Source organism: Apium graveolens, chromosome 7 (genome assembly GCF_009905375.1).
Source record: "Apium graveolens cultivar Ventura chromosome 7, ASM990537v1, whole genome shotgun sequence".
In the NCBI taxonomy this organism is placed as follows: domain Eukaryota; kingdom Viridiplantae; phylum Streptophyta; class Magnoliopsida; order Apiales; family Apiaceae; genus Apium; species Apium graveolens.
In genome coordinates, this window is record NC_133653.1 from 25,717,547 (window position 1) to 25,740,531 (window position 22,985).

General features: G+C 35.6%; 1 protein-coding gene across 7 annotated transcripts; it reads right to left on the reverse strand.

The window, feature by feature from the left end:
• Positions 1-15,560: 15,560 nt before the first annotated feature.
• LOC141670727 (uncharacterized) lies at positions 15,561-22,340 on the reverse strand. Of its 7 annotated transcripts, XR_012554692.1 has the most exons (4): positions 22,203-22,325; positions 21,645-21,714; positions 17,795-17,860; positions 16,590-17,181 (listed from the first exon to the last, which is right to left on the reverse strand). XR_012554692.1 is itself a non-coding variant. In XM_074476711.1 (2 exons), the coding sequence occupies exon 2, from the start codon at positions 16,578-16,580 to the stop codon at positions 15,918-15,920; it is 663 nt and encodes a 220-aa protein (XP_074332812.1). In that variant the 5' UTR covers positions 22,203-22,331; the 3' UTR covers positions 15,561-15,917. The 7 variants fall into 7 exon arrangements, 1 of the variants encoding a protein (XP_074332812.1); XR_012554691.1 differs by lacking the exon at positions 21,645-21,714 and having other exon boundaries at positions 22,203-22,338; XR_012554696.1 differs by lacking the exon at positions 17,795-17,860.
• Positions 22,341-22,985: the final 645 nt, after the last annotated feature.

Consider the following 22,985-nt stretch of genomic DNA (forward strand, 5'->3'; position numbering starts at 1 on the left):
TTATGACAAGCTAACCAACCCATTCCCAAAATGACATCAAACTCTCCTAACTTAAAAGGAATCAAGTCTACAGAAAAATGATGTCCAGCTATTTCTATATCTCATGCAGGACATACTCGATCTACTGGAACTTGGTCGTCATTCGCTAATTTTATAATTAACGTCTCGCCCAACCATTCGATTTCGTAATGTAACTTATCAAGAAATTGTTCAGATGTAAATGAATGGGTAGCTCTAGAATTAATTAATACTTTTAAATCTACAGAATTCACCAAAAGCGTACCTGTAATTACACTCGGACTCTGCACTGCTTCTTTCATTGTCATGTTGAAAGTTCTTGCTCTGGGTTGATTAGGCGGCAGTGGCGGAGGTAATGCCAACACTTTAGGAATACTAGCTGCCATTGATGGTCCTTTGCAATTCCTAGCGATATGCCCTTTCTTTCCACATTGGTAGCAAGTAATTTCTGCTGTCTTTCCCGTTGGACATTCGTTAAAATAGTTCCCTTTCTGCTTGCATTTGAAACATGTCACATCTGCTTTGATACATACGCCGGTGTGCTTGCGTCCACAAGTTTTACAGTACGGCACTGGGACTCTGACAATTCCCTGCTGTTTGGGGGCTTGGAAATGATTACCTGTTTTCTGGGTACCTTGTCCTATTCTTTTGAAATTCAAATTTGTCCGGGCTTGAAACCCCGGCTTCCTGCTAGAGCGGTCTTGGAAACTTCCCTGTCCTCTATCCCTTTGAGATCTTTCACTTTCCCCTTCGATGATCAAGGCTTTCTGGACTACGGCGGTATATGTCGTTAGTCAAAAACTGCAACTTGTCCATGGATCCACGGTCGTAATCCCTCTTGTAACCTTTGAACGCGTTTCTCTTCAGTGTCCACTTGTTCTGGGATGAACCTAGCCAATTCAGTAAATTTGGCTTCATATTCTGTCACCGACGTACTTCCTTGCTTCAGTTCCAAAAACTTAATCTGCATTTAATTTCTCACATAGCGAGGAAAATGTTTCTATAAAAACAACTCTTTAAACCTATCCCATGCAATAACATCTTCAACCTCTAAAGCCTTTTTAGATTCCCACCAATAATTTGCTTCTCCTTTCAACAAATAACTAGCAAAGTCAGTCTTCTGGTCTTCACCTATCTTCACTAGTGCAAATACTTTCTCTATTTCTTTCAACCAGGTGGTAGCTTTAATAGGATCAGCTGACCCATCAAATTCTGGGGGTTTAACCGACTGAAACTGCTTAAAAGTAATAACAGGTAATGCTGGTGGTATATGAGGCTCAGGACGAAGTGGTTGTTGTAACATTTATTGTTGAATCTGCTGTTGTTGATGCTGCATCTGTTGCTGCATCATTACCATCTGTTGTTGCATCAGATGGAACATTTGGTTCATGGTCTCATTAGTCTGTCCTTCAGAATTGCTGTTAGAAGTCTCAGTCCTAGTCTTTCTTTTTGGTGCCATCTTCTGATAATAAAACAAGTGATATTTCTTTAACAGTTTAATAAATATTTGACAGTAAGTAAGAAAACAATTTATCATGTATTAACAACATGGTTTAAATAAAGAAAATAGTTGTTGAATATAAAAACTGGAAATGTAAACAGTTAAATAAAATGTTTGTTCTTTTCTCTCTCTCTTTTTTTTGACAGAATTTAAAATATGAAAAGCTATAAAATAATAAAGGGAAGGTAAATGCTGTAAAACTGTAAGGACTGAAATTTAAATAAAAGAAATTTGAAAAAGTTTGTTTTATATATATGACACCAGCCTCAGGTGTAGATGCTTGATATAAAAAGTCTCGCTCTGCTGGTTATCACCGCGGCTACAAGTCACACTAACTACTATCAGTCAAACTACTACTACAGGTTAAACTACTAATACACACATACACACTACTCACTATGTTATATTAGTCTGCATCTATACATCTGCATTCTGAAGTCACTGTCTTAAAACCCAGGAGGAATACGCCTCAGCTCATCCCTAAGTGCCTGGACCAAAGTCTGTGCCAAGCGGAATATCCTGTAGAACTCTGCGAAAGAAGGCGGTCCCTCATGGGTCAAATCATCTAGCTCCCAAGTGGCACTCATCAAAACCGACTGCAACCTCTGTCTCATATGGTAATCTGGCTGTAGGGCCGTTAACGGTCCTCTGTCCTCTGGTCAAATAAGTGCATAATCTCTCGGCACTGTGCTCTCTAATACTCCACATCCTCTCTCATAACCCTGTAATCATGGTATGGTACCATATGCGGCTGTGCAACCTAACCCACTGACTCCTGTGACGGAACCCTCGGTAAACCTGTACCCTGCTGGGGTAACCCTAACTGTAGATCCACATCATGCTCTCCCATCCTGTAATAACCCCAAAATTTTCAACTTTTTGTAACCCTTATGAATAGTGTTTTAGCTGAATGAGAAAACTTTTCACGCCACTCTATGTAGGGGTTCTGTTATGGATATTCTGGGATATTATTAGTACTCTATGTAGTATATAAGTGTATGTAAAGATCGTCAGAATCCAATTCCGAACACTTTGGTTTTTCCCGGAAATCCACAAGATACGGAGAGAATTGAGTATAAGGTAACAGGATAAAAAGGATTTAAATTAAAGAATTATAATAGAGGATCATAAAAAGGAATATAATGTATTGAGAAAGGTTAAGGGAACCTAAGTAATAAGATCCCGGGTATGATCCTTCAAACGATAAACGAGAACGAAAGTTAAGCGAACCGTATAACAGATCAGCGGTCATTAGGCAAACGATTAGGAAGTTAATCAAAGGGATTAGTGGGAATGATGTCATCCAACCAATAGAAAGGGGACAAGGAGGGAAAGATGACATCACCACATGACACAAGCATGACATGGGAAGGAAGGAGGTGTGGTGGCTTTGTAACCACACAAATTCAAGGGCAAGAAGGTAATTGACTAAATCAAACACAAAAACAAATCAACCAAGCCAAGCAAATTCATTCTTGATTAAAATCAAAAAGAAACCAAGGCCTTGTTCATCTTTGCTCTCGGCTTTTCACTATTCATAAGGCAAGAAAATTTCAAAAATTCAAGATCCAAGCTTCCTAAATTGGTGAGTAAATTCCCTAATCATCTTCATGCTTAGTTAGGGCTATATCATGAGTTTAAGCCATTAATTCCTTCTCAATCTTCTTCATTTAATCAAAGAAGAATACTATGAATAGTGTTTTCAAGTTTTTAACTTGAAGTTTTTCTTGTTTTCCTTGAAGATCCAAGCATTCCTAAGAATCTCAAAGCTTCTTAAGGCTTCCTAGCTCCTCCCACCACTTCAAGGAAGGTATACCATCTCCAAACCCTAGATTCCTATATATTATAAGATGATTTTGATTAGTAGGATGATATTGTAGCTTGTTGTTGTGATTAGAGTTTGGGATTTGAATTGGTAGTGAAATGGAATGGTAAATGTTGTGGTTTTGATTAAAAGAACTTAAGTATGATTAAAGTTAAGCTTAGGCATAAGTATGAATGATTAAATTGAATTGGTTGGGGTTGTTATGATGTGATAAGTATGGATGTTGGTTGTATGTTGGATTTGAGGTTGATTTGGAATGGTTTTGAATGGTTTAAAATATTGGAAATCGCGTAAACATAGCCGTCGTAACGTCCGATTTTCTTTAGATTGTTTTTGTGCATAACATTAGGACCCGAGAACCCCCTGCTAGATTATGACCATTGCCATGTCTAGATAGCTCATGTTACGAGCTTCGTTTTGATATGTATTCGTTCGATTCCGATGGACGGTTTAGGAGAAACGACCGTTTCAAGTAACGGCGTTTCGCGAACAAAACTTTTCCCCTCGCCTTACTTTGAAACATAGGTTAAAGACCAATAAGGGTTAATTAATGTATGAAACATTTATGGTAAGTGTGTTAGGCAGTTGGTAAGACACTCGCGAAGGAATCTCTTTAAAACTCGTAAAGGTTAAATTATTAAAAATGGTGGAGCCGAGGGTACCCGAGTGACTTAAGCGAATCAGTGAGCGCAAAACAAGCGTTAGAGTCTAAGTTAGTTAAAGTATAGATTTACAAGTGATTTTGGTTTAATTCCAACTTACTTGTTGTTTATAGGTTACCAGACTCGTCCCGAGCCTTTTATCACCCCAAGTCGCTCAGGCAAGTTTTCTACCCGTTATACTGTTGTTGTGATGTATATGTATATATGCATGATCTTGTGATAAATGCATATTTGTTATTAGCAAATTCTTGCGATATATTATAGCATGTGATATGGTACATATGCATGCTTGTTTCGTATTCTTGATTTATATATCTGTTGGTTCAAATGCTTATTCGTTGCATAATACCTATGCTAGAGATAAGCGGTATTTGCGTATACCCTTAGTATAGGGACCCAAAGGTGAAAATATTTTCTAAAACCGGGAGTCGAGGATCCCGAGTAGATTTTATATATATATATATATATATATATATATTTATATATATATATGGTTATAGTTTTCAAAACTATTAATCGAATAAGGTTTATTCGATAACTTTATTTTATTAATGAATATTATCTTGAATATTCATTCGAGGGCTTATGACTCTTTTTATTTTATTAATTGAATATTATTTGAATATTCATTTGAGGATGTATGACTCCTTTATTTTATTTAGTGAATATTATTTATAATATTCATTCGAGGTATTATGACTCCACTTATTACTGAAATATATTCTTTATTTTATTAAAGAATAAGGTGTCAATAATCAAACTTATTTTCGATTATTCAAATAAAGATAATACTTTCATATAAGTGTATCTTTGGTTATTTAATACTCGTTTCTAGTATAAGTTTTAATACTTCTACTTCAATTATTTTTATAAAGATTATTCTTTATGGGAATAATATTTAAATAATAATATTCAGATATTTTCTAATATATCGGGACTGATTTATTTCATTAAATCAGCTTTACTCCAAACATTCTTAAAAATGTTTTCGAGTCTTCAAAATGATTTTAAAAGTTAGAGCGGATCCCAAAACTCGTTTTCCAATTTAAGATCTTCCTTTCGAAGGAGACTTGAATATTCGCTCAAAATCTTGGGGATCCGGCTCTGTGGTGTATTTTATATTCGCAACATGGTTGCTGTTTTGAGAAAACAATTTGATTACTTGCCCAATGTTCGGGAAGTAAGTCCATCTGATTGAGTCGGCATAAGCGACAGGCCGGGGTATGGTCTATGAATGTGTAAGTGGCTGGGTGGCAGTCCATCAATGCGTGAGTGGCCGGGTAACGGTCTAGCGCGAGGTCCTAATGCGTCCAAGGTGATGACCGGTGAGGAATTCATCCATCTACAGTAGAAAAGGTTACTTATTGGTATCTTTGCCTGATCAGCAAGATATCTGGTTTATGCCAAAATTCTTTTCCTTTCCAAAATTCATTGGATGTTTCAAACTCTGTTCATACTTTACATAACAGAGGTTCCAGGAAATGTTTAAGAGATATATATGTGGATATATATATATCGGGACTAAATAAAGTATCTCGTAACTTTATTTCATTCAATAATATTTCAAAGATTGGATCTATTCAAGTCTTAACTTGTGGTCTCATCTATGGGATGTTTGTTTTTTTTAAAAGCTTATAATACTTTGAACAGTGATAGTTCAAGTAGCTTTATAAATGATATAAGTGTAGTGAAGTATTGGTAACTTCATTCCTTGTTTTTACTTATATCTAGTAAGTAATTATCTTACGCATGATAAAGATTCTAGTAAGTATCCATTTAGATACTTATATTATTGTTATCACTATATATTATCTTGCGAGCTGTAAGGCTCACTCTTGCTTTATTTCTTCATCACACAACAACAGTTAGGAGAGATGGCCAGACTCCAACAGACCCAGCGCAAGTGCGTGGGAAGCGTCCCGCGTCTTCCCGATAATGTTGTAGCTGCTATAGCTGCAGAGGTAGATCTAATGTAGTTCAGACCATCTACTTTTGAGAATCAAATTATGTATAATTATAACTTGTGGCAGATAATGGCAATTAACTGTAAATTTATCAAGTAATCATTTTGGGTTGTAATAACTCTTAAATGGTGGATTCAAAGACTTGTACTTATTTCAATTTCATCTCTGAGACTATAACGGGTTGTGGTGTGTGTTAGTGTGGGGTCACAGCATAAGGTTATTATTATTAATTAAGTGAAGTGATATTGTGGAAAGAAAGACCGTGACGACCCGGATCCCCGACCCCGGATCTGGGGGTGTTACACAAGTCATATATCCTTGATAGATTATCTTATCCAATCATTCCCACCCAGATAGTCTATACCAATTTCACAATAGCATCCTTATTCAAACTGAGGTCAACACATATGGCCTTCAAAAGATAACAATGGTTACCCGCTTTTCCTTCATAATTTGGTAATGATAACATGGATGTTCTGGAAGATATTGGTCGTGTTCAACGTGAACTTCTTCTTAATAATTCCTTATTTACTTTTGTTGTTTATCTCAACAGTCATCTCAATGTTGGGATGTCTTTTATACCTGGTGTCTCCCTTTCTGGGTATCATGCCACCGGTCTTACACTTCACATTCTTGAAGGTCACCTCCTTCATCCAATTTTCCTAATTTCCTACTTTCTTGTCTCCTCAGTCTATCCGCGTCTCATTATTTATCCTTCGAACTATCTCAAGGTCTCCTCAAATTCTCCCAACTTAAAGGGGATAAAATATATGTATCTCTTATGCCTTCAACCATCAATTATAACTCATGGTGAATCACCCTCATCCTGATGATTACATACTTTTCTATTTCTATTGCTACGAGTCTTTAGGGTTTCCTCATACTCGACTCCCTTATTATTCCTCAACTCTATTGCCTTTATATTCCTTTCCACTTCAGTTTCTTTTTATTTCCTTTCTCTTATCATTATTTCATGAACCCACTAATCATTGACTTCAAGCATCATATCATTCAGGGATTCTTGTCATCAGTATGAATCTTGACAACTTTTACAACATAGATTCATAATTCATCATATTCGTCCGCCTTTGTTCTAGCTCCAAAGCTTTTACACTATCTCTATAACCTTGGGAAGTACTTTCCTGAAAACAATTGACTGAACTTAAATCAGTTTATCATAACCTCTTGCTCCGTGCCTTTCTTGGTCTTTCACCAGTGGTGGCCCTTCTCTTAGGAAGGTAAGTGATAAAAACAGTCTTTTGTACTCCGTCAATCATTTAGAATCTCAAATGATTCCTCTATTTCCTTTAGCCAGGCTTTTGCCTCGACTGGGTCAACCTGCTCCTTGGAACTCTGAGAGCTTAGCGACTTAAAAGTCCTTAAAGAATTTCTCGCCGCATTGTTTCCTCAGGGTGGTGGTTGGGGATAATAGTCTAAGTTCTGTTTAGGCAGGTCCATGGATTGCCCAATAGGAGTACCGTCTCGGGTCTCCTTTCCTTACTTGACCTTCTGTTTCCTTAGTATGAAATGTTTCATCCTTCTCCCATACTTGGAGTTATCTTATACGTTAAAATCCTTGTTTTCCACTTCGTTATGTTCTGGGTTCCTTATATCTTAATTGCGACCTCCCTGATTATCACATTCAAGGTTTGCCCCTAATCCTATTCCTTGTGGGGGCATAATACTTGGAAATTTTTTGAGAATCTCTGGATATTTGTCTTACTTACTTTGCTTAAGTCTTTCCCTCGTTCAGTCCTTGCATGATTGCAAATTATGAATTCTCAAGTTCTATAAACTTCATGACACTCTCTTAAGTGTTAATAGTGCAATTAACAATAAGATCTTATCACAAACAAACTGATCTGAACTGAAATTAACGAATATATACATAACCATTTGTTCGAGGGTACAACAATTGAACACATTAAAGAGAATTACATCATTTGATCTGATCGCTTCTATCCCAAAAGTACTACCATAGATAATCATCTAGTCATTAAAACTAATCATTCATAACTTAGGCTAATCCTCCAAAAGCGGTGCTACATGAAGCCCTTGTCTGATCGCTCTGGCTCTGCACACTACCATGGATCAAGAAATACGGGAACGCACGACATCCCTAACCTCCTCCATCACCGAGGTGATGAGGTCTAAGATAGTCGCAAGTAGAGCTGGATCAATCTGACCCTCAAGATGGCCTCTAGCTGTAATTCGGGTTGTAGCCTCAATCCTTTCCATGCTATAAGCTAATCCTGCCGGAAGTACCCCGCCCTCAATTCTTGGTGCAGTAAGTCGGTCCAACAGATCACTTCTAACATTTCGGGCCTCAGACAGGCCACCCCAAGTCATATGATAATTGGCGATAAGAGAAGCCTGTGTGGTAGCATCTAGCAGTCCATGGGGTGCAAGTGGTGCAGACCCAGGAGATCCAAATGGATTACCAAGCACGGTATTAGGTGACAATGGTGCAGGAGATAAAGGTGGTATTTCTTCAGTAGGTGCTGGGCTCTGTACAGGGGAGGGAACAGGAATTGGTGGAACCTCATGGATATCTTCAGGAACCTCGGGAAGAGGGTCTGATACTGGTATAATTGGTGTTGTGGAAGGCCCCACTCCTTCTGCCCTTATTAACCTTTGTGCCCTTGGTAACTCTTTATCCTCTAGTGCCACCCTCGCGGCTATTCTTGCTCTGGTAGTCGCCCTGACTACGGTCATCAATTCCTCAGCGGTCCTCTCTTCATTCTCGTTAGGATCCTCCACGAGATCCTCCTCAGCAACAATCCCTTCTGGGATAACATCCTCAACCGCAACATTCTCAATATGAATTTCATTCGGTCCCTCGTTAGGGTACTCTATCGGATTCACAATTTCATCTCCAACATGTAATAAAACATCCTCATGCTGATGCTTCTGAACCTCAGGGTTCGGTTCCCCGCTGCCCTATACGAGAACGAACTATGTTATTATCATAATATTTATAAGGGTTCCCGTAAGGGTTTTAACTGTCAATACTACGTTAGGTAGCCCGACTATGAACTTGGCAAGAGTTCTTATTATCTTTGTGAACTTATTATCTTAACGTCACATCATCTCTGAGGTTTATAACACTTAGCTCTGATACCATTTCTGTAATACCCCCAAATCCGGGGTCGGGGATCCGGGTTCTCACGAGTTCCATTTCCCTTAATAACACCCAATCTTAATAAACAATCAACTACTCTGTACTGTGACCCCACAATAAACACACACACCACAAGTTATAGTCTCAGAGATGAATATCCAAAAATAACACGAGTCATTTTATTCCAAAATTATATGCCATTACACCTTAAAAGGGTTTCTGAATAGATTTACATTTCTTTGCCATTATTACAATTGATAAAGATTCATAAGTCTGGTACATCAAAAGTTGAAAGCCTAGCCTATTGGTAGTTCCTACCTCAGCTACATCGACATCAACGCCTATAGGAAACTGCGGAACGTTTCCTATACGCTCGCGAATTGGGAGCTTGGTCCTGTTCATCTTTTCTATCTGTTGTTGTGTGATGAAAGAAGAAAGCAAGGGTGAGCAATATGTATAATGATTAACAATATATGAGCATTCTCATAGCACTCATGAAAGTCTTGGTCAAGAAGAAATGAACCAAGCTAATATCTTAACGCGACGAAGTCGCAAAATATTCAGTATATATACATATATACTTTTCAAAATCTTTGAAATCCTCTGCCATGTATAATATACACAGAGTTCCAGTTTATAACTGTATAAAACTATCGTTGCAAGGTGATCTCATATATCTAACCTTGTCTCAACATTTTTGTGAAAATCTTTGTCATGCATAAGATAATCATTAACTAGATATAAGTTGAAAAGATGAAGTTACAAGATACTTCAATATGCTTATATCTTTTCCGAATACTACTTGAACTACCACCGTTCAAGTTATAATTAGTTTCAAAAGTTCATCACATAGATGAGACTACAAGACAAGATTTGAATAGATTCAATCTTTGAATATCGTTATAAATAATGAAGTTACGAGATACTTTATTAAGTCCTGATATATATATATACACCTATATATATATATATACATTTCATACACTCCTTGAAAACCTCTGTTATGAAAATTATAAATAGAGTTGCAATATCCAATGAATTTGGAAAGGAGAAAACGTTGGCATAAACCTGATATCTTGCTGATCAGGCAAAGATACCAATAAGTAACCTTTTCTACTAGTAGTAGTAGATGGATGAATTCCCCACTGGTCATCACCCTGGTCACAATAGGACCTTATGCTGGACTGCCACTTAGCCACTTACACATTTGATGGACTCCCACTGAGCCACTTACACTTTCATGGACGCCCACTGAGCCCATGTTGCTTATGCCGACTCGATAGATGGACTTACTTCCCGAACGTTGGGTAAGTAATCAATTCATTTACCAAAATAGCAACCTTGTTGCGAATATGAAATACACCACAGAGCCGGATCCTTCCGGTTTTGAGCGAGTATTTAAATCCCCTTTAAAAGGAAGATCTTAAATATACAAAAAAATTAGTTTTGGGATCCGCTCTAACTTTTAAAAATCATTTTAAAGACTCGAAAACACTTTAAAGAGTGTTTGGAGTAATGCTGATTTAATAAAGTAAATCAGTCCCAATATATTAGAAAATATCTGAATATTATTATTTAAATAATATTCCCATAAAGAATAATCTTTATAAAAATAATTGAAATAGAAGTTGTAAAACTTATACTTGAAATGAATAGTAAATAACCAAATATATACTTATACGAAAGTAATATCTTTATTTGAATAATCAAAAGTAAGTTTGATTATCAACACATTATTCTTTAATAAAATAAAGAATATTATCCAATAAATAATCGGAGTCATAGGTCCTCAAATGAATATTCAAATAATATTTATTAAATAATATAAACTGAGTCATAAGTCCTCGAATGAATATTCAAGTAATATTCAATAAATAATATAAACTGAGTCATAAGTCCTCGAATGAATAATCAAGTAATATTCATTAAATAATATAAAGTGAGTCATAAGTCCTCGAATGAATATTCAAGTAATATTCATTAAATAATATAAAGTGAGTCATAAGTCCTCGAATGAATATTCAAGTAATATTCATTAAATAATATAAAGTTATCGAATAAACCTTATTCGATTAATAGTTTTGAAAACTATATCAATATATATATATATATATAAATATATATATATATCATATACTCGGGAACATCTACTCTCGGTTTTAGAAAAGGGTTCACCTTTGGGTCCCCTATCCTTATACGCAACTACTGCTTATCTCTAGCATAGGTATTATGCAACTAATAAGCATTTGAACCAACATATATATATCAAGATTACCAAACAGACATGCATATATACCGTATCACATGCTCCAATATATCGCAAGAATTTGCTAATAACAATCATGCATCTATCACAAGATAATGCATATACACATATACATCACAACAACAGTTATACGGGTAGAAAACTTGCCTGAGTGCTCCCGGATAGACTTAAGCTTAGAGTGGGTCCGATAACCTATGAACAACAACATAAGTCGGAATTAAACCCCGGTCGCTAAAGAAACTAGACTTTAACCATTTAGAGTCCTAACGTTCGCTTTTGCGCTTAACGATTTACTTAAGTCGCTCGAGTACCCTCGGCTCCACCATTTTTAATAAATTAACTATTAAGGGTTTTAAGGTGATTCTTTCGCGAGTACCTTACCAACTGCCTAATCCACTTTACATAAATGTTTCATACCCTAATTAGTCATTTAAGGTCCTTAACCAAGGTTTCAAAGTAAGGCGAGTGGTAATGGTTCGGTCGCGAAATGCCGTTACTTAAAACGATCGTTTCTCCTAAACCGTACATCGGATTCAAGCGTACCACATATCAAAACGAAGCTCGTAACATGAACTATCTAAACATGGCAATGGTAAAAACCTAACAGTGAGTTAAAGGGTTCTGATGTTAAGAACAAAAACAGTCTACGGTAAATCGGGCATTACGACGGCTATGTTTACGCGATTACCCAAATTTATACCACCCCAAATCAACCCACAATCAACATCACAACCAAAATCCATCCATACTTCACCATAACAGCCCCAACAACTCAAAATTATCAATTTATACTATTCTCAAACATGAATTTAAACTATACTTAAGTTCATTAATCAATACTCCAAGAATTACAACTCCAAAACATCACAACACCAACTATCCTCTACATTCACAACAAACAAGCCTCTCATGAACTATAACAACAAAACTAAACCTAATAATCAAGTAAATTTAGGTTTTGGAGGGGTTATACCTTCCTTGGAGAGTGGAGAATCAAGTAATTAGCTTGGAATCACCCTTAAAAGTCCTTATCCAAGCTTAATCAAAACAAAAACTCAAGAACAAAAATTTTAGTTCTTGAAAAACACTATTCACCATCTTCTTCCATGATTTTTAGGAAGAGATTGTGAAGGAATTTGGAGCTTAGATTCATAGGATAACTATATCTAAGTACAAGGAACCTTGGATAATTACCTCACAATTTAACAATGCTTGGAGCTTGAATTTGGATTTTCTTATCCTTGAAAATGAAGGAAAGCCGAGAGCTTGATGAAGAAAATGGAGTGTTTTGTGTTTTTTGATTTGTTTGCTTGGTTGCTAGCTTTTGTTTTTGATTAATTACCTTTTTACCCATAAAAAATTGTGTGGTTATTAATCAACCACACCTCCTTCCCTTATGTCATGCTTATGTCACCTTTCCTATGTCATCTTGTTACACTTGTCTTCCTCTTGTTGGTATGATGACATCATCATCCACTAACCCCTTGATTAACTCCTAATTACTTGGCTAATGACCGCTGATCTGTTATGCGGTTCGCTTAACTTTTGTTTTCGTTTATCGTTTATCGTTTGAGGGATCATACCCGGGATCTTATTACTTAGGTTTCCTTAACCTTTCTCAATACATTATATTCCTTTTATGATCCTCTCTTATAATCCTTGAATTTAAATCCTTTTTATTCTGTTACCTTATACTCAGTTCTTCTTGTATCTGGTAGATTTTTGGGAAAAATCAAAGTGTTCGAATTTGGATTCTGACGATCTTTACATACACTTATATCCCATATAAAGTACTAATAAGATCTCAGAATAACAATAGAAGAACCCCTACATAGTGTGGTATGAAAAGTTTTCTTATTTAGCATAATCAGCAAAATCACTATTCATAAGGGTTTAAAAAAAATCCAAAAATTGGGGTTATTACAGAGGCAAAGGATATTTATTCTTGATAGTTAACTTGTTCAACTCACGAAAATCAATACATAGTCACATGCTACCGTCCTTCTTTTTCACGAACAATACTGGTGCGCCCCATGGGGACACACTTGGCCTTATAATTCCTTTGTCGAGAAGTTCTTGCAACTGCTTTGCTAATTCTTTCATTTCAACAGGTGTCATTCGATATGGAGCTTTCAAAATTGGTTCAGTCCCTGGCGCCAAATCAATAGTGAACTCGATTTCTCGATCCGGTGGAAGTCCTGGAAGTTCATCTGGAAAGACATCGGAAAACTCACAAACTACAGGAATATCTTTGATCTTCGGACTTTCTTTGTCGGTATCCAATACATAAGCTAAGTAAGCTTGACATCCTTGGCGTAACAGTCGTTTCGTCTGTATCATTGTTAAGAATCTCTGCTTTTGCTTTTCACCTTTAAATATTACCATTTTATTTCCTTCAGTCTGCAATTTCACTTTCTTATTTGCGCAATCAATCTGAGCATTATTACTAGCTAACCAATCCATTCCTAAAATAACATCAAACTCTCCTAACCTGAAAGGTATCAAATCAACTGAGAAATGACATCTCCCTATCTCATTATCACATCTGGGCATACTTGATCTACCATAACCTGATCATCATTTGCTAATTTTATGACTAACACTTCATCTAACCACTGAGTCTCACAGTCTATCTTAGAGATAAAATCTTCAGAAATAAAAGATCTAGTAGCTCCTGAATCAATCAATACTAGAGCATTTACGGAATTCACAGGGAGCGTACCCGCAACCACATTTGGACTTTGTACTGCTTCCTTCATTGACATGTTGAAAGTCCTTGCCCTGGGCTGATTTTGTGGTGGTAGTGGAGGTGGAGGTAATGCTAAAACCCTTGGAACACTAGCGGCCATTGCAACTCCTCTGCAGTCCTTGGCAATATGTCCTTTTCTTCCGCACTGAAAATAAGTGATCTCTGTCTTTCCCGTTGGACATTCTCCAGAATAGTGTCCCTTTTGCTTGCACTTAAAACACGTGACATTTGGCTTGTTGCAAATCCCCGTATGCTTCTTACCACACGTTCTGCTGATTCGGGGCTGGAAGTCAATTACCCGCCCTCTGATTGTTTTTTTCTGGTCTCCTGAAGTTTGCTTTTCCCCGGACTTGAAATCCCGGCCTTTTGTTAAAATGATTCTGAGAATTTCCTGGTCCCTTCTCTTTCTGAGCCGCTTCACTCTCACCTTCAATGATCATGGCCTTCTGAACAATAGCCGTATAAGTCGTCAGCTCAAACACAGCTACTCTGCTACGAATCCATGGTTTCAGTCCCTGATGGAATCTCTTGGCCCGCTTTTCATCCGTATCCACTTGCTCAGGTACAAACCTGGCCAATTCAGTGAACTTAGTCTCATAATTTATGACCAATAAGTTATCTTGCTTCAGCTCCAGGAACTTGATCTCCATCTGGTTCTTCATAAAATGAGGATAATATTTCTCCAGGAAAAGATCAGTGAATCTATCCCAGGTCACCACACCTTCCCCTTCCAAAGCTTTCTTCGATTCCCACCAGTAATTGGCTTCGCCTTTCAGAAAGTAGCTAGCAAACTCCGTCTTCTGTTCTTCCTCAACTTTCACCAACGTAAAAGCCTTTTCTATCTCCTTCATCCAAGCTCTCGCCTTTGTAGGATCTGTGGAACCGGCAAATTCTAGAGGCTTTACCGACTGAAATTGCTTGAAAGTGACTACAGGTGCTGCTGGTGGTATTTGATGTCCTGGATGAGCGGCTTGCTGTAACATCTGTTGTTGGAACTGCTGTTGTTGCTGCTGCATTTGTTGTTGCATCATCAGCATCTGCTGTTGCATGAGATGGAACATCTGATCCATCTGATTATTATCGGTTTGGCCCACGGTATTTCCGTTAGATGAGTTGGGTCGTGCTTTTCTTTTAGGAGCCATCTTTCTGATAATAAAATAATAGATTTCTCTTAATAATAGTATACTAACTAGATGTTATATAATGGAAATAGTCTTTATAATACTAAAACAGTTGTTAAAACAATTGATATGGGGAAAGAAAACAATTTATTAAATATCTAAATAAATAAAACAATGCGATGTGTAAATAAATCCCTTTTTAAAATACTTTTAAAATTTTTGAAAATATAAAGGGTACAACATGATCGTAAATAAAACAACATTTGTAAATATGCAATGATAAAATAGTGAAATAAATGTAAATGCTTAAATAACTGGGAAATAAAGAAAACGTGAAAAAGTCCATCTTATATATATTTATATATAGGTAGGACACCAGCTGCAGGTGTCAATGCTTGATACAAAAGTCTGCGATATGCCAGTCATACTGCTACTGCTATCAGTCAAAACTAGTAGCTACACTCATACAAACTAGTCATACAATACTATGCTGCCTCTATCTACAAAAATATACAAGATACAACACTCCCCCGTCTGCTAAAATCAGAATCCTGGTGGCACATGGCTCAGCTCCTCCTGCAATGCCTCTAACACTGCCTCTGTGAGTCCCATCGCCCTACGATATGCTGCCTCTGCACTCATATCCTGCTGCCTCAGATCAGTAAGCTGCTGAGAACTAACTCTGTGAATCTAGCGTAGCCTCTCCCTCAATATGTAGTCTGGTCGAAGTGCTCGAACAGGACCATCCTCCTGTGTCTCAAACAGTCCAAGGATCTCTCTACACTGGTTCTGCCATCGAATCCTCTCCTCTCTCTCTGCCTGAAAATGCTGATATGTAACTGTATGATGCTCACGAAGATCCGTGCGGGAACCTCGAGAAGGTAACGGCCCATCTACTACTACCTCGTCCATGAACTCCGGCTGTGGAAACTGATATACCCCGGGAACAGGGGCATAGATAGCTAACGGGGCAGGAAATAAGACAGGCTGCTCCATAGGTGCATACACTGGTGGCTCTGCCTCAGGCTCCATCAGTGGAATCTCTGGAATCTCGACTGGTGGCATAGGAATCTGGGGCTCTAGATCCTCCCATTGCGGAATATCAACCATGTCAGGAATATCGAACATCGGGAACTCTAGTGGTGGAAAATCTGGTATCTCTGGCTCAAAATATGGAAAGTAATCTGCAAAACCTGGTACCTCTGGGGGAAGTGGTATCTCTGGTGGTGGTCCAGGTGGCAATGGTGGAGGTGGTGGCAATGGAGGAAAGATCTGCTCTGACACTGGAGCTACTACCGGTGCAATAACTGGATCTGTCTCAGTCCGCTCCGTAGACGATGATAATGAAGCCATCTAATATACATAACAATAATAACACAAAAACAAATCAAATCACAATCCTAAAACTCATAAATCACATAAACAAACAATCCTAACACTCTTACTTCTATCCTATACGCTTTTTCTGTCTTATCTTAATCCTAATGTTCTTATTTTCAAGGGTCAAAACCTAAGCTCTGATGCCAACTATAACACCCTCCAAATCCGGGGTATAGATTTGGGGCATTATTAATAACAACTACAACTAAACCTGCACAAGCGGAATATAAATATAACAATTACCCCGAACTACTACTACTCAGGATCTTTTAAGGTTAAGAGTTGAAAACAAGAACCACACACTAACTTTATTACAACCCAAATAAAACAATCTGTCTCAAGAACTCTCTTTGTTACAAAACTTTATTCTATCTACATTCTTACCACATAACTTTTATTCAAACTACACCAAACTTTAATTCAAACCATAATACTACTTATCCTGTTACACCTGATCCGGTAACTCAAAGTTCTCTTCGGGGATAGGAAGGAACACCCTTGGTATAAGAGGGTCCCGCTGCTTGACTCGCTTCTTGACTACGCGGGTCCTGATGGGTTTCATTTTCTACCTTAACTGTAAAACAATAGGAATAACAATAAAAGAGGATGAGCCAAAATTGCTCAATAAGCCTGCAACAATATATATATAGTATAAAGAGAGAAGTATAAATGAACCGATAATCTGGTGGTTTGAACAACCATCTGAATCTGTATAAGATAATAATTTGCCAACACTGGCGAGTGCCAAATGAACAAGACTAGAAACAAGAACTAATTATACACTATAACCTGCTGATCAGTCAGGATACAATGCGGATCTATACCCAACTGCATAGACCCGACCAACATAAAGAGTACTCAGGCAACCACGGCCTATTAATTAATGGTCTGGGTAAAACCCAGCCCGTATAGTAACCATCCAGTCCAAAGTGTAGCATCCGGAACAATCGGAATGCTTTTGATGTATCCCAACACCAGGATATATCAAAGTATATGTAACAAGGGTAAAAGTATTGGAATATGAATAAAGGATTTAATAAAGTGGGAGAAATCAAGAATCGAAATGAAATAGAAACAAGAATCAATAACTGGTATAGTGTTTATGAACAAGAATTATCAAAGTGTAACTGATATGGAAAATGAGATATAATTCACTATTCTGAATTTAGAATAGGGGAAAAACTTGCCTTGTGCGTACTTAACCTGGTTCAACTCACCACCTTCGGTCTCTAGCTTGATCTGCCTTGCTGACACTGAACCAATCATAGAAAGATAATCGTTTAGATAACTTACTACATACGCATATCTCGAATTTATACTACGCAACCCTATCAATCTACACATGCGTTTCTATCCGACTCGCATATATACACATATATAATTATATAACACGTAAGGTTCACATAACCACGTAAAGTACATAGCACATAAAGCACATAATTGAGTTTTAGACTTATAATTATTTTTATAATCGATATTAGACTCATATTTATAATAACTAACCCTATCTGATTTTATTATAATTTTTCGGGATTTATTTGACTCGATTATACCCCTATTAGGGTCTATAACCATTCACTAACACAAGACCATTCTCTTCTGGAAGAAATTATAACTTACAATTATTTTTATTGGATTCCTTTCATTTTTCTGAGTCTAGGGGTCTTCGTTTCGCTCAAATCGGACTAACGGTTTAATTATTATGAATTAAACAAGATTTAATTAATTAATAAATAATTATAAATAAATAATTATAATTAAATAGCCCAAAATTATATTTTTAAATAATTATTTAATTATTATTTTATTTTAAAATAATTAATCCCTAATTATTAGGATTAATTACAATTTATTATAATTATTTACAAATTATTATTACTTATTCGATTAGATCGATTATTTATAAATAAACAACTGATACAACTAACTGATACGCTATTTATCGAATAAATACTTATTACTCGAATTATAATCTAACTCAACGATTAATTACTCGTATAAATACGAGCTACTCGCGATTCTCCAATTACTATCGAACTGCTATTATTATTACTATGCCTATACGATTAATTAATCAATTAACTATCTGTATTTAATTATACAATACGAATAATTATTACGATATTCTTCGAATAAACCATCGCTCGACTAATAATTCTAATTATCGAATCACTACTCACATAGATACGGGTTACTCGTAATATAATAAACTAATTATCAGATTATTAATCATATTATTTAATCCTTATTTATTAATTAATTACCTAATTATTAATTAATTACCTAATTATTAATTAATTAGATAACTAATAAATAATTAGATAGATAATTAAATATTTAATTAAATAATTAAATTCGAATTTCTAAATTAATAAAATAATTCAGAAATTATTATTAATAATTTTCAGAATATAAATCTAATTTTTATTTACTTTCTAGAATTATTAAAACTGATTTCTGATTTTAGAAAAAATAAAATAAATATTAAAATTTCAGAAACATAACAACAAGTTTCAGGGTTAGGGTTTTTGGATCAACCCCGGGTCGAAACCGGGTTGGAACCCGGGTTGAACCCGTGTTATCGGGTCACGAAGAACGCCCGGAATCCGGCAATTACTCCGATGACGGCGGCCGGAACCGGCGAAGCAAAAACAACGACCACAGTTGCGATTTCAATCCCGTTCCTTCACTGTTTTTGTTCCACAGCAACCACAAGACGTCCCCTTCTGTTTCTCCTTCGTTCTCGTAGAACATGACGCCGGAAAAACAAAGAACAGCGGCGGCGTCGCCGCTTTCTGGTGAGGCTAAAACGGACACGAACAGGCACGAAACCGGTGCCGTTCGATTCGCAACACAACGATCTACAAGCTTATGACCACAGAATCATCAAACAAACCACAAATCAAGCAACCCGAATTCGAATTAAAAACCCGAAAATACGAAATTAAAATCGACTCAACAATCAACAAAAGTAATTACATAAACAGAAACTACGAATCACCAGCTTCAATTTGACTACTTACATGCTCGATTTGGTTGACAGAATCACGATCAAAATCCTGTTTGATTCTCTGCCCTGTTCTTCACCAAAAAACCCTAGTTCTTGATTTTCTGAATTTTTTAATTTTTTTATGATTAATTAACTAATTAATTAACAGAAAATCAGCTATTTATATTAATGAGAATAATACCCCTAAATAAAATTAAGGGGCTAATTACACTCCTAATAAAAATATTTGGCCCCAATTTTTATAATTTTTGGGTATTAATAATGAATTTTTAAATATCCAATAAATACAAAATTAATGCTAAAAATTTTCAAAAATTATGAATATTACAAAAATGCAAAGAAAAATAATGTATGATAATTTTATGACCATATAAAAATAAAAATGTGATTTTTGTGGGGTTTTTGGTACCCGAAGGGGTTCGGAAAAGTCGTTTTTCGCGAAAAAGGTAAATTTGTAAAACGTCTAGGGGTTCAGAATAGCGATATGGTATAGGTTGTTTTTGGAAAAATAAAACCAATGATTTTGTTTGAAATACGGGCTTTTAAAACATGGTTTGAGTTTTACGGGTTTTGATATAAGATATATAACTTACGGTAAAACATTCAATAAATATCCAAAATACGTTTGGATCAAAACAAACAACACGTAACACATAGCAGTTAGGGTTTAATGACTCAACACATTTAATCACATAATAATACACATAATTTATCTTTATTATGATATAATACAAGCGTAATTTTTCGATCGTTATAACAAGGGTTTGGGTTATAACAAGGTTATGTGCAGGCCTATATAGACTAAAAAACCATAAAACATTTGCAACTAGAATCAGGAGGATAACCTGATGTAGTAGTTCCATAATTTAACTTCAGGTAAACAAATGAAGAGTATCGCAGCCTCTCTTAGTGTTTTAACAAAAGAGTGTCATCTGCATTAGTTGAATAAATTATATGATGAAGTTTCCACCCAAAATTGTGCTGCATGCTCATATTAGTTCTTGGGCATGACAAAAAAAATTAAAGAATAATATTTTTAATTTTCTTTTTTAATTATAAAATTCATGAAATTTTTAACTAATATTATTATAAGTAAAATTTGGTAGAGAGGGTGTCAGCAAAGCATAACTCAAAAATATTTGGTACCTTTGAATTATATATCCTTACAATTATATTTATATCACTTAAAATAATAATAATAATATAAATAATTTATGATAGTATTGATTTTAGTAACTATTATAAAAAACAAATTTGAACATGTTATTTTATTTTTAATCTTTGTAAAATTAAATATATGTATAATGAAATATTTATTATAAAATTTAGACTATTCTTACATTTTAACCCTTTAGTCTTGTCAAGCTACTCTCTCTGTTTAAATTTGTGAATCTCTTTGTTACTCTTCGCTCAATCTTCACTCAATAATGTAGACAGTAAATAATAAGTTATCTAGCAGTAAGGTTTAGCAATTATAAATTAGCGAAATGAAAAACTAAATATTAAACAAGAATAGATATAAGATACCTACAAATGCTTCACGGACATACTTACTCAACAATCTAAAAGCCTTTCAATTCACATTTCTACAGTTGCATGTTTAGAAAATATAATATACAATCACATGGACTAGAAGGGAGAACTAGTGTAAATAAACAGGGTATTTGGTTAGCTGTCATATAAATCTTGTAAAAATTGCCATTTTAAATTTCTTGACTTTTAGCAAGTCTCGTCATGAGAAGGGTTAAGTCGTCATAGGCTAAAGGTTTTTTTTTTAGTTTCACGTATTAGTATCACTTATAAATATTCAACACAATTGCTAAAAATACATCTAGAATCCAGCGTCAACACTAAAAGTATAAACTTGTACTTCAAAACATAAAAAACAAGTAAATTCCTAATTAAGGATACTAGTTATCAAGAACGATTTGTACCCAACTTAGCCAATCACTAAATATGGGACGCTATTTCATAAATATACAGCTAGCTATAAGAATAAGAACCACAAATTTCAGACCTATTTGTACCTTGCAAAAATTCTTGTGGCTTCTTCTAACAATTCTTATATAAAAGATTCAAGAAAAGTAGTTCCTCCTCCTTTTGAGCCAAATGCAAAATATTTTAAAGTCCCGCCATAGCCCGACATAAGTAGCAAACAAAAAATTATATTTCAAGCTATTTTCAAAGAATTGACACATATTCAACAAATTTTCTAGGACATTTGAGCAAATAAAATAATTTCAGCAGAGATCTGAGAGAGAAGAGAACATATCATAAATCAACAAGCATTGAATGCTTACTTACAACAGCTACATCACTTTATAGAAACTAGAATTATCACTTTGTCTAAACTAGTATTATAGAAGAAGCTCTCACAATATTTGCTAAGTCATTCCATTAATTTTCTAAGACCTTCATTCATATTAAAACAATAGATTTCTCGATTTTTCTATAAATAAATTAATGGAACTTTGACGGAAACAAAGGAAGTAATTTTTAAGTTAAAAACCATGTGAATAATATAATTGATAAGCAAACAGGCTCCTGATATAGTCATAGTGTAATAATAATCTACTTGTACTTACATTCAAGCTGCAAGCAACTCAATTCAGCCAATTCTTTGTTTTTTCAATTCAAATATTTGGGCTTAAGATCTAGGAACAGTTAGACAAAAACACGACCCGGCCTTTACCACTACTTGCACTGCCATCAACTGATACAATGTGCATGGCTGAGCTGACAAACACCTCAAACAGGGGATACGAGAATGTTGATGTGGCTGATGATAAGGATAAAAGTGGCTATAGTAGACCTCAGGTGCACAACAATGAGAGAGCTGGTGGTTGGTTATAATCAGGGATCACATTTTGGAATTATTCTAGCATTGGCTCTCCTCATCATTAGCATTTCATTTTACATTATCTGTCATTTCATTTGCATTTCCCTAGAGAGATTTATATACCCTATCTTGTCAAAAGGGTTCATTATCTTGATTGTAAACCAGACTTTTTCTCCTCTTCTAGTTATTTCAATGTTCTTGAATTAATATGTTATTTATCTTCAAAGTTTCCATTCATCTGTGCTAGTTTTCTGGATATAACATTAGTTCTTAGCTTACTGTTATAGTAAGTTGAGTTCATATCTTGGCATTAATATTTGCATTTCATCACTGGTATCAGAGCCAAACGCTCCTTGGATCATGGCTCAAGGAAAATAAAAAAAAGCTTTATCCGATGACGAAGGTGGCTCAGCAGATCTAAAACGTTTAGAGGTAACTGTTCGAACTCTTCTCGAAGAACAACAACAACGTTTAAATCAGGCATGTTCTGCTAATGCTCAAAATATCAATTAAAATGCCAAATCCATAT

Coding starts and splice junctions, on each gene's coding strand:
- LOC141670727 (XM_074476711.1), bottom strand. CDS start 16,580: ATGGCTTCATTATCATCGTCTACGGAGCGGACTGAGACAGATCCAGTT.